This window comes from Gekko japonicus, unplaced genomic scaffold (assembly GCF_001447785.1).
Source record: "Gekko japonicus isolate JY-2015 unplaced genomic scaffold, Gekko_japonicus_V1.1 scaffold1054, whole genome shotgun sequence".
Taxonomy (NCBI): domain Eukaryota; kingdom Metazoa; phylum Chordata; class Lepidosauria; order Squamata; family Gekkonidae; genus Gekko; species Gekko japonicus.
This window is the reverse complement of record NW_015170307.1, coordinates 281,177-298,518: the sequence shown is the minus strand read 5'-3', so window position 1 is coordinate 298,518 and position 17,342 is coordinate 281,177. Positions and strand designations below refer to the sequence as shown.

General features: G+C 47.3%; 1 protein-coding gene across 1 annotated transcript in view; it reads left to right on the top strand.

The window, feature by feature from the left end:
• SAMD12 (sterile alpha motif domain containing 12) overlaps window positions 1-17,342 on the top strand; it is a 344,079-nt gene that overhangs the window by 116,231 nt on the left and 210,506 nt on the right. Inside the window, exon 4 of the mRNA XM_015417983.1 lies at window positions 8,192-8,332. Coding sequence (XP_015273469.1) covers window positions 8,192-8,332 — 141 coding nt within the window. The remainder of the gene's footprint in view (window positions 1-8,191; window positions 8,333-17,342) is intronic.

Here is a 17,342-nt window from a genome sequence, read left to right as displayed (position 1 = left end):
CAGCTCCTGCCAACCTAGCAGTTCGAAATCAAGAAATTGCAAGGAGATAAATAGGTACCACTTCGGTGGGAAGGTAACAGCGTTCCGTGCGCCTCGGCGTTTAGTCATGCCGGCCACATGACCACGGAAACGTCTTTGGACAGCGCTGGCTCTTCAGCTTTGAAACGGAGATGAGCACCGCAACCCTAGAGTCAGAGTCGACTGGCTTTCGAGCAAGGGAACCTTTACCTTTAACCTCACCAAGCTGCAGAGTGTCAGGGCTCACAGCCCCAGTGACACTGTGTGGTGCATGCCATTGGGAATGCCCCTGCTGTATACCATTTGCATGCCCGGGGCAGCCCGTGAAGCTGGGGCTCTGGAGCATTGGTGAGTGGGTGGGGGAACTGCAGGCAGCCGGAAGCCAAGGGCCTTGGCAGCTGCCTCAGCTCAGAATATGCTGATGCTGATCCTGCCCGTTTGCCGTTATTGTTTTGAAGCAATCCGCTGTATGATTTACGATCGCCCTGGATAGAATGATGGTAATTTGGCCAGTAGCTTATCCTCTCAAATAATGGAATACGAGGCACAGCGAATTGGCATCACTGGATGAACATGGAGTGTGTGTCGTCCTGCTGATGTACCATCAAAACATGTCGACAGATTCCCTGCAGCCATCCCAAACAGAAAAAGACCTTTCAAGCTCTTGATTTGTTGGGGATGCCACCTCCGCCTCAACCCGGATGGCCTACGCTAGCCCCATCGCGTCAGATTTTGGAAGCTAAGCAGGGTCGGTCCTGGTTAGTATTTGGATGGGAGACCACCAAGGAAGTCCAGGGTCACTATGCAGAGGCAGGCAATGGCAAGCCACCTCTGTTCGTGCCTTGCCTTGAAAACCCCATGACGGATTGCCATGAGTCTGCTGCAACGTGAGGGCGTTTCCACCGTCACCATCAATCTGCTTACTCTGTATAACCTAGCTGCCTGGGATTTGAGGGGAAGGGGAAGGACCTGGTGGAAAAAGTCCAACAAACCAACTGAGGATAATTGTTCTACATCTCCAGCTCCTATCTATCTGTTTACATAGCATATGTATGTTTATTGAGCGTTTCGTGCATCCAGGAAATAGGTTTGTAAAGTGGACATGAGAACAAGTAATCCTGATTTATGGTCTGCCTGGTAAAGTTTCAGATTTGCGCTTAATTTGTTTTGTGGGTCAGCTTGGCCCTTCCTGAGAACTCTAAAAATGGCTGCCTCGCGTTTTACTATACATTTGCAAAGCGGCTATAATATGATTTGTGCTTGAATTTATATTTCAGATGGGAATTCAAGTTATGACTATTTCCTCCTTTTAAAATCATCAGGTCCTCCTGAATATGTTCAGCTGAAAAACAGAACTGGCTTAACAGTCTTTTATACCCAAGACTTGTAAAGAATCAATATAGTTCCCATCAGAACAGTAAATTACTTACTGAACCACTTCCAGTAATCATGATGTACAATTTCATATTAACTCTTCCTCTTCTCCACTCAGACGTTCTTTGATAGTCTCAGACGGCTATCTTTTTTCTCTCTCTCTCCGAAAGAGCAATGTGTTGAAAATGAAAAGTTAATTCATTATATGCTCAAGGTTGGGTTTTCCACTGTACTAATCATTCAATATAATAGATTCTCCAGTCCAACCGGGGGCCTTGTCATGATATAATTATCCAAGTGTACAGTTACCGAGCGCGGGGCCAGACAGGAAGCAGGTGTGAAAGCAGTTCTCATAGATCCGACCATCACATTACTCTGCTGCAGATGGCCCAGACTAGTTGGATCTCGTCTGAGCTTGGAAGCTAAGGAGGCCAGAACTTGGACAGGAGACCACCAAGGAAGCTGGGGAATGCTGTGCAGAGGAAGTCAATGGCAAACCATCTCAGCTCATCTGTTTCCTTGAAAACCCCACGAGGCGGAACTTGTTGTGGGGTTGCCATGAGTCCACTGCGACACAATGACACACACTATCTTTAAACCAACCCTGTGTTGCTGGACTCCAAAGAGCTTGGGAAAGGGGCCACTGCTGGAATTAATGAGTGAGGCCGCATTATGGAACGGATAAAAGGAAGTACTTCTTCACCCAAAGAGTGATTAATACATGGAATTCACTGCCACAGGAAGTGGCGGCGGCTACAAGCATGGACGGCTTCAAAAGGGAATTCGATAGGCATATGGAGCAGAGGTCCATCAGTGGCTATTAGCCACAAGGTATAGATAGGGACTCTGGGGCAAGTGATGCTCTGTCATCTTGGTGCTTGGGGGGGTCAACAGCGGGAGGGCTTCTAATGTCCTGGCCCCACTGGTGGACCTCCTGATGGCACTGGTATTTCTGGCCACTGTGTGATACAGAGTGTTGGACTGGATGGGCCTGTGGCCTGATCCAACATTGGCGTCTCTTATGTTCTTAAAGTGGGTAGCAGCCAATGGTCCGAAGCTCTCTAAGATCAAGGCATGGCTTCAGGATCACAGAGGATGACTCCTTCTGCCACAAGTTCTTCAAAGTTGTCCAGCGTCTTGGTGCATAGTCCTATACATGTCTGTCTACCTATACCAGTCATTGGGGCTTCCTCCCAGGTCAGCACGCACAGGATCGCATGGCTTTGTGTCATTTGGATTGCTTCGTGTCTGTGCTTGCTGCCTCACCCTGTGGCTGGATTTATGGCGTCCAGTGCTCTATTGTTACTTGATAGGGGACAGATTATCTTGAAATAGGACTGTCCTGCCTAAAGCAAGAAAAACGGCAACCGGAGAGGGGGATTGGAGAGAGAGGGAGTCAGTGTATTGTAGTTGTTAAAATGCCGGGCTAGGATCTGAGAGGCCTAGTTTTGAATTCCCTTACTGCCAAGCACACAGGAAGGTGCCTTATACTGAATCAGACCATTAGTCTATCAATGTTAATGTCTACTCAGAACGCAGCAGCTCTCCAGGGTCTTAGGTGGACGTCTTGCACATCAGCTCCTACCTGGTCCTTTTAACTGACGATCCCAAGAGTTGAACATATGACTTGCAACATGCAAAGCAGATGATCTGGCTGGGTATTTAATTCTGAGTTTCTAATTATCAGCTTTTATGGCGTTTTTTTATTTTTGTATGCCATCTCGGGCAGGTTCTCTGGAGGAGTGGCATAGAAGTTTCTAAATAAGAAAACAAACGCTTTCCCACTGAGCCGTAGCCCAGTGAAAGCTTGCTGGGGGACATTAGGCCAGTCAATGTCTCTTAGCCTACCCCATGTCACGGGGTCGTGGTTGTTAGTCTAGAGCACAGCAGGGGATCCACTTTGGATCCCCATTGGGAAAAGCAAGGCATAAATATTTCAGTGAATAAATATTCAGGCAGTGGGCAAATGCATCTTGCACTGTTACATGGAGCAGTGTGTAAAATGGTTTCTGCACAGGGCATCTCTCCGTGAGCATGCACTGAAACGCATAGTGTCAACATGTGTGTTAAGTGAAAATAATCCTGTTTTTATTTGTTTAAAAAATTGTTTTTACTCTGAACAAAAAGGAAGTAATCTGGCCTTCAGGGGGAAAACATTCGCTCACTGGTCCAGAAGAAAACAGCGCTCAAGCCCAGATCTCCGGGTTCTGTTCCCCTTTGTGTGGTTGTTTGACATCTTTAGATGCACACCCTTCAAGGTGACTTACAATGCAGTCCTAACCAGAATTAAGCCCACTGAATTCCTTGGACTTAGAAGGGCGTAACTCTGTACTGTTAGTTACCCACCCTGTCACACAGTCAAGATAATGTGATGTAGTGCTTAAGGTATAGGACTAGCAGTGCGATCTTTATTTTATTTATTTATAGCCTACCTTTCTTCCTGAGACTCAAGGTGGGTTACATAGAGTAAAGCAACACAATCATGAAGCATGAGACATCCAGCAAACAATGCAGTGAGAATATGATTGCAAAAATTAAAAACAGTGCAAAAACAGTATCAGGCATGAATTTTAGGGTTACCAGTCCCCAAGTCCTGGCAACGGTTCCCCTGGTTTTCAGAGCTTCTGCTCGCCACTGGCCAGCTGGTTGGTGAGGGGAACCCTGTCCCCAACATGATGACATCACCCGGAAGTGATGTCATCACATCAGGGGAGTCATACAGTGCCACTCTGGTTTTTGGGCAAAACTCTATGGTTTGAAGCCAGTTTTACCATAGAGTTTTGCCTCAAAACCAGAGTGTCAATGCACAACCTTCCCGATGTGATGACATCAGTTCTGGGTGATGTCATTGCATTGGGGACATCCTGGAACACCCCCCAAAGCCCCCTGCTGGTGCGACGAGGGGACTTTGAAACCCTAGGCATGATATGTCATAAGCAATGGAAAAAGAACCAAACCCAACTGGAATGACAAAAGTAGAAAGTAATATAGTAAGACCCAGATAATATATACAATTTATTTATTTATTTATTTGTATATATACCCCGCCCTCCCTGCGAGCAGGCTCAGGGCGGCTTACAGAGGTTGGTACAATGTACCTAGACAACATAAAACTTTAAAACAAACAGTGGAGTAGATTGCAATCTTGTTCCCTTTATAAAAACTCCCTCCATTCCTTTATACTGTACGAGGGATACCAGCCTCCAGGTGGGACCTGGGGATCCCTCAGAATTACAGCTGTTGAGTTGCTCGCTTAACAAAGCAGTCGGAGAGTGATTCAGCAAGAACACAACTTTATTCTTCAACTCGAACACAACTCCAACACAGATCAACATCTGATAGCCAGAACAGCCTTTACAATGCAGCTGTCCTGCTTTTAAACATTCCCGGCTAATGTAGCCACACCCACTGTACAAATACCAACCAATAAGGTTGTTCACATAAGGACCAATCACGGATGTTCCCGCTCAGGGAGCTTGCTAGAAGGTGATTGGTTAGGTGCTTTCTGGGCTAGTAACACGATTGGATGGATCTGGATCCTAGCCCAGGACGAAGCTTTACATTACACTTCAATTAGATGTTTCACAACATATCATGCATTCAAGGCAGCGTTGAATACACTACAACAGCTCATCTCCGGACTACAGAGATCAGTTCCCCTGGAGAAAACGGATGCTCGGGAGGGTGGACTCTAGGGCATTGTGCCCCACTGTTTCCCAACATGAATCTGGCAAGCCAACCCCACCATCCCCCATCAGCGGCCGGGGGACCCGGCAACCATACTGCAGCCCTTACTCTAGGAGTGTAGTGTCCGCTGACCACCACCGGAGGCCAGCGCACACGCCTGAGCTTCAGTCTGGGACAACAATGGGGACTAGGATCCTAGTCCCTCCACTGGGGGAACCAATGGGAACCGTGGCGGGAAATTCAAACCCGCCAATGGGACCCAGGGGTGGTCCCCTGGCTGTGTATATAGTTGGCCTGCCGGCCGTTTGTGCGGTGTCTTGTGTGCCTAATAAAGCGTGCTATGCACTACGTCGTCGTTCATCGTTCTTCCATGCGGCAACCCACTACATAACAAGGAGTAAGCTCCACTGAATAGATCTGAGTAGGATTCTTAGTAGACATGCTTAAGAGTGCACTGTAAGGGACTCAAGTTCCAGCTCTTATTCTGGATAGCTTAGGGCCGGTCGTTCTCTCGCCTAACAGACTCGTAGGGTTCTTGTGAGGATAAAATGGAAGGCGGGAGAACCAAGTATTTTGCTGTAGGCTCTTTGAAGGAAAGGCAGGATAGATGTTATAAGTTATACTTGATCTTAATAAACATTTTAAAAACCAAAAAAAAAAAAGGTAAGCGCAGATTTTCTCCTTGCCCTTTAAGTACATGTTTCGGACTGTAATAGGGATTCTGACCCACATTAGTGATTTTAGGTCAAGAGCTCTTATCGATTGATACATTTAAATCCTACCCTTTTCACACCACAAAGCCCAAAGCAGCATACGTAAGATTCCCAGAGTTCAGTTTGTGTTCGCTGAACCCATCTCTTTTTGTCTGCTGCCTTCAGACAAGTCAGACCATAATTCTGGCTCCCCTTCTTCCTGTCATGTGCCTCTGATGTCACAAGACTTCCTGTCAGGTGCTTATAGTTCATTGTGTCTCATGCTTCCCCCAGGTTGCTTTTTAGGTTGAAAACCACTATGTTAAAATCAGGTATGAGGCGGAGAAAGTAGAGAAAATATTCTCTCCCTATCTCATCATACTAGAATTTGTGAGTACCCAGTGAAGTTCTTGGGTGGTAAATTAAAAGGAAATGTTCGATCAAAGAGAAATTGGCTTGTGGAATCTGAAGTATGGGAGGTAGACTGACAGCCCCTAATTTAGTTGCCTTTAAAATAGAATTAGGCAGAGTTTTGGAGGACAGGTCTGTCAATGGCTAAATGAAACCTTCACGTTCAGAGGTAGTAACCCTTTGAGATCCAGGTTGGGGAGCAACAGTGGAGTGCTTTTGGCCTCCGTGCCTTGTTTGTAGACTTTCCGGGGGGGATCTGGTTGGCTAATACATGAAACTAGGTGCTGGGCTAACTGGACTATTATTTGATCCAACACAGCTGTTCTTACATTTTTTTAATGCATGGGGTTATGGGTTCTTAGGGCAAAGTCCTATCTATATCAGCTGGTCATGGCCTTTCTGATTCTCAGGCAAAGGTTTTTCCTCCATTTCATCTTTTTAAGTGGAGATGGTAGTGGCCTTTTTTTTTTTTTTGCCTTTACGTCACAGCTGACTGATGGTGACCCTGTAGAGTTTTCAAGGCAAGAGATGTTCAGAGGTTGTTTGCCATTGCCTGCCTCTGCATAGCCACCCTGGACTTCCTTGGTGGTCTCCAGTCCAAGCAGTAACCAAGGCCAACCCTGGTGAGCTTCTGAGAGCTGACAAGTTTAGGCTAGCGTGGGCTATCCAGGTCAGTGTGGTAGGGACTTAGCCTGGAATATTCTGCATGCAAAACATGTGCTTTGTCAGTGAGCACACTCCGTACTTTTGCCAGGTCGGTAGCTCACCGCCTGAGGGTGTAGTGGGGTAAGCCAATGGTCACTTCCTTCCACTGGATTAAGAGGGTGATCTGGTTTTCTCTGTGTTTGGTGGCCCCTGCCCTCTGGGGATAGGGGAGTGGGCAAGTTGCAACACCCACCCCCCAAGAGGGGGATAGGGAGTGAGCTGGTTACTTGGACTGGCGGTGCACTTGATGTAAATATCTTGATGCTACCATATAGCATTGGAAACCACCATCTTGTACATGAGTTGGGTTTACCATGAGAGAGCCAGATTGGTGTAGTTGATAGGAGTGCAGACTCTAATCTGGGAGAACAGAGTTTGATTCCCCACTCTTTCACATGCAGCTGCTGGTATTACCCTGGGTCAATTACAAGCTCCTTCAGAGCTGTTCTCTCAAGGGCAGTTCTTGAAAGAGCTCTCTCAGCCCCACCTACCTCACAGGCAGTGTTCTCTCTAAGCTGAGTTAGTGTGAGCTAGCTCACAGGTTTTTATCCTCCGGATCACACATTTTTGTCTTAGCTCAGGAAGAATGGGGCCAGAGCAAACTAATTTATGCAGTAGCCAAATTGATCACTCACAACTTTAATGCCAGTAGCTCACAAAGTAGAATTTTTCCTCACAAGGCTCCATAGCTTAGAGGGAGCATTGCTCCCAGGGTGTCTGTTGTGGGGAGGGGAAGGGAAAGGAGATTTTAAGTCGCTCTGAGACTCCTATGGGTAGTGAAGGGCAGGGCATAAATCCAATCTCTTCCTCCTCCTCCTCCTTCCCACTTGGCCACACTGCAAGCTTGCAATATGGGCTCATTCTTGGGATCCCAAAAGCATAGGGTTCCAACCAGCAGGACACCTCCCATCCTCTCCCTCTGAGATCATCTGCTAGAGGGGTCTTCCCCTGTTCTCCATAACTTCTCTTTCCCCATACATCCTAGCACATGTCCTTTATGTTGCAGAAGTGTGTGGACTGGAGCCAACTAAACTTCTTCTTCCCCCACCTCCCTCCCCGCTTCTGTTAGCAGGCTTCTAAACCTGGATCTCCAGAGCAGAAGCTAATTAACTCTCCGAGCAAACAATTGAAGGGCGGGGGGATGTCCTACACCATTGTGAATCATATTGTTTCACGGGATGATATTAGTGATGCCGGCAGGTTTTATCTGCTAGAATAAGGACATTTACAGCATGAAGAATTTATATTCATTAAATGTAAATCCTTGGGTAATTTCTCTCTCTCTCTCTCTCTCTTGGATCCAGGCCGTGCATTGCTGAGGCTTACAGACAAAAAGCTGGAGCGGATGGGGATTGCTCAGGAAAACTTACGACAGCATATTTTGCAGCAGGTCCTCCAGCTGAAAGTGCGGGAGGAAGTCCGAAACCTTCAGCTGCTGACACAAGGTAAGGGAAAGTTCCAATAAAGAAGGCCCACCAGAGAGGAGAGGAAAAGGTTGTGCCGAGGCGGACAAAAATGACTTTGATGTTCTGCAGCCTGAACTGTTGCATGGAGGGGCCTCGTGGGGTCTCCCCACCTTCCCGGGGATGAACAAAAGGCAAATAACAAGAAACCGATCAATAGGTGAACTAGGGGCCACCTGTCTGTTAGGATGACAGCAATTATTAGTCTACTGTTTCCTAGTAGTAAAAAAGTCCCCTTCTCGTTAAGACAAACAGCAGAAATTCGGTATCGCTTTATGAACATCAGATGCTGTTAATGGTTTTTATCTTACATACATTGAGGACTAGATGTTTAGCATCATACCTGGTTGCCGCTGCCCAGGGTTGAATTTTCTCTTCTTCCGCATAAGGCTAAAATGCATTACTACCCCTGTCATTGCATCATCGTGTTTGTTTATTGCCTCGTCCCAGCTCTATATCTTTGAGCGCTGCTGGTGGAAGCTGGGAAATCACAGTGTGGTAACATCATAACATGGTAAGTGTGCCTAAATGTTGTAGGCAAAGACCTCAACCCAGGGCTGCTGTTTTCAGTGGCAGCTCCAGGTCTTGGAAAATGGCTTATTGGGCCATGAGGTTTTGCACTGACTGAGGTTTGCCAACTTATTTCTCAAAGAGAACATCTAGCTACATGGTCATGAGATGTTTGATTAAGGGGGTTATGTTCTGTCACAGGGCTACAGATCTTGGGAATGGGAGTCTATGGAGCATCTTTGGGTTATGCAGCTGGTAAAGGCACTGGCGCAACTGTGATAATGAATATCAGTGCTTGCCTTTTCACAAGTAGAGTAGTGCTGGGTTAATTCAGAAGAATATTAGCTGAAGTTCGCTATATTTTATTTGTTCCATGTGTTGAGGGGCTTTCCTGCATTCTCATTGGCCTCGCTTGTGTGTTCCTGTTGCTTCGAGGGGGTTTCCCTGTTCCGCATGTATTCTGCTCCCTCTAGTGGTCAATTCAATATTACATTGTTGTATGTTCGGCATCACTCCTTGCAGATTTTGTATGCCAGATATAAAGCAATGTAATATCAAATTGACCACTAGAGGGAGCAAAACACATGCAGAACAGACCCTTCCCCCCCCCAGCAACAGGAACACACAAGTGAGGAAAATGGGAGTGTGGAAAAGCCCAAGGAAGCTGCCAGGAGGAGCAATTATGCTGGTCAAAGACAAGCAAAAATTATTTTCACTGGACAGTTCATAATTCATTTGCAGTCTTGATTAACTTCTGGACTTGTGGGCTCTTACTTGATAAACTGGTTATCATATTTACAAAGTCGGAGCTAAATGCTGGGTACAGAGTGTCCAGTTCAGATTCAGTGGGAATACTTAATAATGGTTGCGGGTTCTCTTTCAGAACAACTAGATTTGAGTCCAGTAGCACCTTAGAGGCCATCAACATTTGGGAAGTATGAGCTTCCGTGATTCAAAGCTTCCTTCATCTCTAAGGTGCCTCTGAACTAAAATCTAATTGTTCCAGTGCAAACCAAAATAGCTGTCCTCTTAAACTATCTTTCAGAACAAGGTTTTGTGTCTCGGTGTTCTTTTAGGTCTCAGCAGCCATTTGCATTGCCTGCCTGATCTTCTTTGCTTTATAACTTCTCCTAATTCGGGGTGACCAAATTTGGAATCTTCCATTGTCTGTTGTTGTGTTTGTAGCCATGTCGATCCCCCGGCAGTTCTGCAGCTGTCTTGACAACTGCTCTCTTAGCCATCCTTGCTAGGAGGAGATGACAACTTGTGATGCACTGAGTTGGATGTAGGTTATTACCTGCATATGGAGCAGGGGTCGTTTCGTAGAAAAAGAGCTAGGGGAACTCATTAGCATAACTCATTAGCATATGCCACACACCCTGACATCACCGGAAGTATGTCATAAGGCCACACCCCCTGACATCACTGGAAGTGTGTCATAAGGCCACACCCCCTGACATCACTGGAAGTGTGTCATAAGGCCACACCCCCTGACCCCTGCGAAGGCCCTCCCTGGCCCCAGGCAGGCAGGGGTGGGGAGAGGCAGGGAGGAAGCAACTTACCCTCCCTCTTCTCCTGCCTCCTCCTGGCTGAATGAGGGCCGGAAGCGGGGCCGCCGGAAGCAGGGGGCGGGGTTTCGTCATGTGCCCCGCCCCCCATACCTAACCCGGGGGAACTGCGATCCCCCCGAAATGACCTCTGATATGGAGACCTTTCCAATGGATTCAGCTAATCTGTTCTCGTGGTTTTGTTAGGAATACAGAAACAGGGAAGGGAGGAAGTGGAGGGGAAGATCAAGCACCCAGCAGGCCACAAGTCAGGGCTGGCAACCTGTGTTTGGCTTGGTTCGTCATGAGCCAGGCAGGCCTGTTATAAAGAAACCTCATTAATCCATCCACTTCACCCAGTTTGCTCCAAGGCCAGGTGGTGAAATCAGACCCTGCCGTATTTGCATGGGTATTATCTATCATTATCAACTCGTATCCTCAGATGTTCCTCCATAGAGCACAGGTCATCTGTGGGGCTCCTTTACTTAAACTAATGGTCCACAAAATGAGGGAGATAACAAGTCACTGCCTTGGAAGGCACAGGCTGTCTCCCAGATCTCTGCCAATTTTTTTCCCCCCTCCTGTTCTGGCTAAGTGGCACCAGACTAGATTTACTTCGTCCTCTACACCTCTTGGAGCATAGCGGCTTTGTATTCTCTGTGACATGTCGAATGCTGACACTGCCTGCCGTTCAGCTTGGAGCTTCCTCCCTGGCCGTGTTGCCAGATGATCAGTCTGGAATTTTCGGTGCCTCAAGAATTCTTGGACGTTGTTCAGGACTTTCTTATGTGTTCGTTGTGGGAGAAGGAGGAGCAAGGGACTAAAATACCAGCGACTGCTGTGTCTTCCTCTTCTTCATTTGTGGTGTACTGGCAGCCTGATTCTACACTTTCCGAGTCTTCCCCATCTGTTTGCCTAGAAGTTATTTTTAATCACCTCAGGGACTAGGCTGTTTATGAGCCTGATAGGTTGTAAGAAGTATATTAGGCATACATATCAGACATCACTCACCTCAGGTGTGTACTGCAATTTGGTCTTCCCCTTTCAGAACTATTCCATCCTCACAAGGTTTTTTGATCGGTGGGCTTGGCAAGCTATTCATCACTAGCGGTACATCGGGGTATTTTATTTGTAGCTTGCCAGACCTGTGGTTCAGGCTTCCTAGTAATGCTCTATACAAGGAGGCGAATGAACTAGCAAACTTTGTAATCGGTTTTTATCCACACTGTTCTGCATGAACTGCACTGGCTGCCTATTGAGTACCGGATCCATATCAGGGTGCTGGCGCTTACCTTCAGAGCCCTATACGGTCAGGGGCCTGCATATCTTTGAGACCGCCTCTCCCCATATGAGCCCCATAGGGCATTACGATCTGCAAACCAGCATCCCCTGGTGGTCCCTGGCCCCAGGGTCGTCTGTCTTTTTTGGCCCTGGCCCCTACCTGGTGGAATGAGCTCCCCTGTGAGATCAGGGCCCCATGGGATCTTTCACCGTTCCGCAAGATGGAGCCCTTCTGCCAGGCTCTTAGCCGAGGCGGTGGGCGTCCAGACCATATTGGGCCTCCCTTCCAGTGACCCAGATTTGAGTCACCATCTGGAACCCCAGCTTGTGGTAGACCTCATCTGTTGAAGCTCTAGTTAGGAGTATCGGAAGTTACAAACGGTATTTTAACTTTGATCCATTTTAATGGGTTTTAACTGTTATTTGCATATTTACGTGATTGTTGACTTGGTATGATGGAACCCCTCCCTGAGCCTATGTGGGGAGGGTGGGCTATAAATCAAAATTAAAAATCAAAAACTAAATTAATTCTCTGCAGGACCATATCCTGAATAAGAAATGTGGTTTGTCTGGTAGCCCTGTCGTCTCCTGTTTTCCTGTCAACAGCTCTGGGGTGGGAGGAAAACAGTACAGACTAGGAGAAACATGAACCATAAATGGTTGTTTTCCCTGCTTTGATGGAAACTCGCTGTGACAAATTATGAGAATCCCTTTCAGGTAGGCAGCCTTCAGGGATCCAATTCTTAATGTTAGCTCGCTTAGTGAAGTTAATGCTGTGCCAGTCAAGGTCACGAATTGCCCATAAGACTGAGATTGGGGTCAGTAGTTCACCGTAGTCCTGCTGATAGTTCTCGTTATAACCCCCAGGGTAGTCCATGGGGAATTGCTTGACTAAGAGATATTGTAGACTTGTCAAGGAGGTCTCTCCAGTGGTCCTACTCTTCACTGTCTCAGCCAATTTAATTTGTGGTGTCACTCATCTGAAGTCAATGCTGAAGGACACCCGCACTTTGTTACCAAGGGATTTGATGTGTCACTCTTCAGCATGCCATCTTGTCTTCCAGCCAGCTGATGAGATACGAGAAGCCTTGGGCAAAAATGGCTGGAATCCAAAACAGTGAAATGCTTTTTTAATGTTACAGAAGGACTGCTATGTCTTTTTGAATTGAAATATTTACAGCCTGTCCTTCCATAAAACTCAGGGCGGCTTACTATAAACAAACAAAAAAAGAGAGTTGAGTTTATACAGGTTACTTCCATGAAGCTTAAAACAGCAAAACTCACAAGAAGCATAAAACAGTACATCTGACTCAGAAGACAATCATCATCATTCTGTGCCAGACCCTCAGCAGACATCAGCAAAAGCAGGAAGCCACCCAGTTCTGGGGCGAAAGGTCTGCAATTATTATTAGTAGGTTAGGTGCTGAGTCTTGGATCCCAAATACATATGTGAGGGCTGTCAAGTCACAGCTGACTTATGGGGAACCCAGCAAGGGGCTTTCAAGGCCAGCGAGAAGCGGAGGTGGTTTGCCATGGCCTTCCTCTGCAGAGTCTTCCTTCATGGTCTCCCGTCCAAGAACCAGCCCTGCTTGGCTATCAAGATCAGGTGAGATTGGGCATTCCATGTCACCTTCCCTTTCTAGATCCCAAATACCTTAATACAAATAAACAGATGATGAAGAAGAAGAGATTGGATTTATACCCCGCCCTTCACTTGGAATCTCAGAGCGGTTTACAAACTCCTTTCCCTTCCCCTCCCCACAACAGACACCCTGTGAGGCGGGTGGGGCTGAGAGAACTCTGACACAAACTGCTCTTTTTCAAGGACAGCTGTGCCAGAGCTTGTGACTGACCCAAGGTCACATCAGCAGGTGCAAGTGGAGGAGTGAGGAATAAACCCGGTTCTCCCAGATTAGTGTCCAGACACTTAACCACTACACCAAACTGGCTCTCTACTACACCAAACTGGCTCAGATGGGAGGTCTTGCTTGGGATGCTGTACAGTGATTTGGAAACAGTCTTTCCTTCGTATTCAACTGACCTAGTCATGCTGCTCGACACTTCTGGAACCTCTAGATTGGATTACTGCAACAAACTATACAAGGGGCTGCCCTTGAAGACTACCTGGAAGCATCAGTTGGTGCAGAAGGCAGCCACTTGCTTTCTTGCGGGGCTTCGCCACAATGCACAGATCCAACCAATCTGGAAGCAGTTGTACTAGCTTCCTGTTTACCTCTAAAGCCAAAGCCCGACTCCCTCTGTATCTGTCTGTATTGCACCCAGGCTCCTTGTCGCAAATTTGCCTCAGTCTCCCTACCCCTTGTGCAGCATGTTCTGCCTTTGTCTGTTCCTGCCCCCCCCATTTGCTGCCTATGTATTATGAAACAGATTACCAGAAAAAGATTCCAAAGTCCTCAACCTCGATGGCCTTTTCCTAAGACCATTCTTTCTCGGCAGGTTATCTCTTGAGAGGTAATTTTCAGAAAGAATTCGTTCTTTCTGGCAGGCCATCCGTCTAATGTCGCTCTCTTTGGGAGTGTCGTTGAACTTTCAGAACAATAGTGTCATTTTTATACTTTTTTTTTACTGGGGGTTGCTCCTCTGGTCACATTTGCAACCTGCTTTTGGCCATGTGGGAAAGGCAGGGTGTAAATGCTTAAAAATAAACACCCTAGCAATGCAATAAGGCCTTCCAAAAGACTGGGAAGGAATGGGCCCGTCTGCATCAATTGAAGACGCTTGTTCCACAAGGTGGGCAGAACAATGGAAAAAGCTCTAAAAAAGGTAAAGGTAAAGGTTTCCCTTGCTCGAAAGCCAATCGAATCCGACTCTAGGGTTGCGGTGCTCATCTCCGTTTCCAAGCTGAAGAGCCAGCGCTGTCTGAAGACGTTTCCGTGGTCGTGTGGCCGGCATGACTAAACACCAAGGCGCACGGAACGCTGTTACCTTCCCATCGAAATTGTACCTATTTATCTACTTGCAATTTCTTGCTTTCGAACTGCTAGGTTGGCAGGAGCTGGAACTAGAGACTGGAGCTCACTCCGTCATGCGGCACCCTCGGGTCTCGAACTCCTGAACTACCGACCTTCCACAGTCTGCAGTTCAGCGTTTTTGTTTGTTTTTGTAATTGTTTCTGAAGGCACTGCGAGGAGGGGGAATTGCTGGGCCCAGGGAAGTTAGCCTACAGGTTCATGTGGGAAGAGGTGGTCCTTTAGATACTTTGGTCCCAGGCCATGAAGGCTTTTTAAAGCTATCTGTTGGCCTTTTCCTTGGGTTGCCATGCCATGCCAATGGGAGCTTGGGGGGTGGGAATATGGGGGCACGTGGGGTTACGTACCTCATGATGTCACTTCCGGGGAAACCAGCGCTAGGAATCTCTGGAGATCTGTGATAAAACCAAAGTTTTTCTGACAGTTCCTAGAGCTGCGCGATGTCACTTCCAGGTTTTCCCTGGAAGTGACGTCATGGTGCACACAACACCAACCCCCAACCCCAACCCCGTTTTTCTCCTGCTGCCACTTGGAGCGGTAGCAGGCAACAAGTGGTGTCACCAGACAGTCTGGCAAGCGTACCCTGTCCTGTTCTCTGTTTGTGTATATTAGAAACTTTTGCACTGAAACTTTGCTCTGTGGGAAACAAAACTGGCCAAAGGGAAGGGAAATTTGGCTTTCCTTTAGGCAATCTAGATGATGAAGAAGGCAGCTTTTCATTTCTATCAAAATCAGGCCAAGACTGTTGGTGGCTGACTCCACCTACAGAATCCAGATTCTGGGGTCAGAAATAAGTGTCCAAAGGAGAGTTGCCAACTCCGGATTGGAAAACTGCTGGAGACTTGGAGGTGGAATCTGGGGAAGGTTTCGGGAGAGGAGGGACCTCGTTGGGACAGAATGCCATAGAGTCCAAAAGCAGCCGTTTCCTCCAGGGGAACTGATCGATGTAGTCTGAAGATCTCCAGGACGTCTCCAGGGTCCACCTGGGGATTGGCAATCTTAGTCCAAGGGGCCATCTGACCAGGCAAAAGGCCAGGCTTCTAGAATTCATACGAGGCCCTGGACAAACAAGAGTTTTCATACTGCCTACCGAATGGGTGTCGCGCACACACCTCTCTACCTGGAGGGCTCTGGGGCAAGATGCACAGACATCCAGGGAATTTGCTAGACCAGGGCTCAGTCTTAGGGCCAAACCGTACATGATAGCACCCTTGTGATGACCATGAGGACGATACCACCATTTCAGCCAGTTCGGTGCAGTGGTTAGGAGCACGGACTCTAATCTGGGAGAACCAGATTTGATTCCCCACTCCTTCACTTGTAGCTGCTGGTGTGACCTTGGGTCAGTCACAAGTTGTCTCAGACCTATTCTCTCAGGAGCAGTTCTCGAAAGAGCTCTCAAAGGACACTGCCTCACAGGGTGTCTGTTGTGGGGAGGGGAAGGGGAAGGGGTTTATAAGCCGCTCTGAGACCCCTTCAGGTGGTGAAGGGCGGGGGTATAAATCCAATCTCTTCTCTTCTTCTTTTCTTCTTCTTTAAACTGATTTTAAGATGCCATGAGGACCTGATCCTTGCAGTGGGCTGAGCCGCTCTTGTTTTCCCCCTGCCTGCGCCTTATCAAGTGCTCAGATGCCCACGTGCCAACCCCCTGGTGGCTATTTTGGCACTTGAAAAGGTGAGGGAGTGGGATGGGTGCTCCAGGCCCAACCAGGATTGAGCCAACGGCATTTTAAAAACATGTTAAAATGGCGATGGTGTCCCCATGGCAGCCACGGGAACACCGTTAATTCTAGTTTGACCCTTAGTCCACAAGGTTCCTGATGCCAGCTCTAGAATGCCTGTCACATCCCTCACTATTTACATCCCGATTATCCACTTCTACCCATCACTGAATTCACGTAAATGCTCTCTCAGTGTTTTCGAAATGCTTTTGTGAATGTGGAAATGCAACGCTATTGCATATTCTTTGATCCACTGTACTGCAAAATATGTGCTTATTGCTGCATCAGATCCCTACATTCCATTCCACTAATGACAGTACTTTACTCTGGTGCAACGAACCTCCTGCTCATACTGTTGGAAGTGAAGGACTTTGCTCTGTCTCTTAGCCTCAGACTTCTTCAGAGGGGGTCGGTAAGAGATTCAGAGAGACAGACAGGCCAGGGCCATGATCATCCTTCTCTTCTACTGCTCTGATGCTATCCCTTTGACGTGTAGGTTGCTACTCTCAGGGAATCTTCCTTCCTTCTGGTCTGACACCTTCTCTCCACACTATGCTTCTCTTCTCCATCTTGGCACCAGAAATATAGTTCCAGATCACATAAAGTGATGGTATCACTTTACTCTGCTCTGGTTAGACCTCGCCTAGAGTATTGTGTTCAGTTTTGGGCACCACAATTTAAGAAGGATATAGACAAGCTGGAACGTGTCCAGAGGAGGACAATGAAGATGGTGAGGGGTCTGGAGACCAAGTTCTATGAGGAAAGGTTGAAGGAGCTGGGTATGTTTAGCATGGAGAGGAGACAACTGAGAGGTGATATGATAAACATCTTCAAGTTCTTGAAGGGCTGACATATTCTGTTGCCCCAGAAGGTCGGACCAGAACCAACGGGTTGAAATTAAATCAAGAGTTTTCAGCTAAACATTAAGAAGAACTTCCTGACA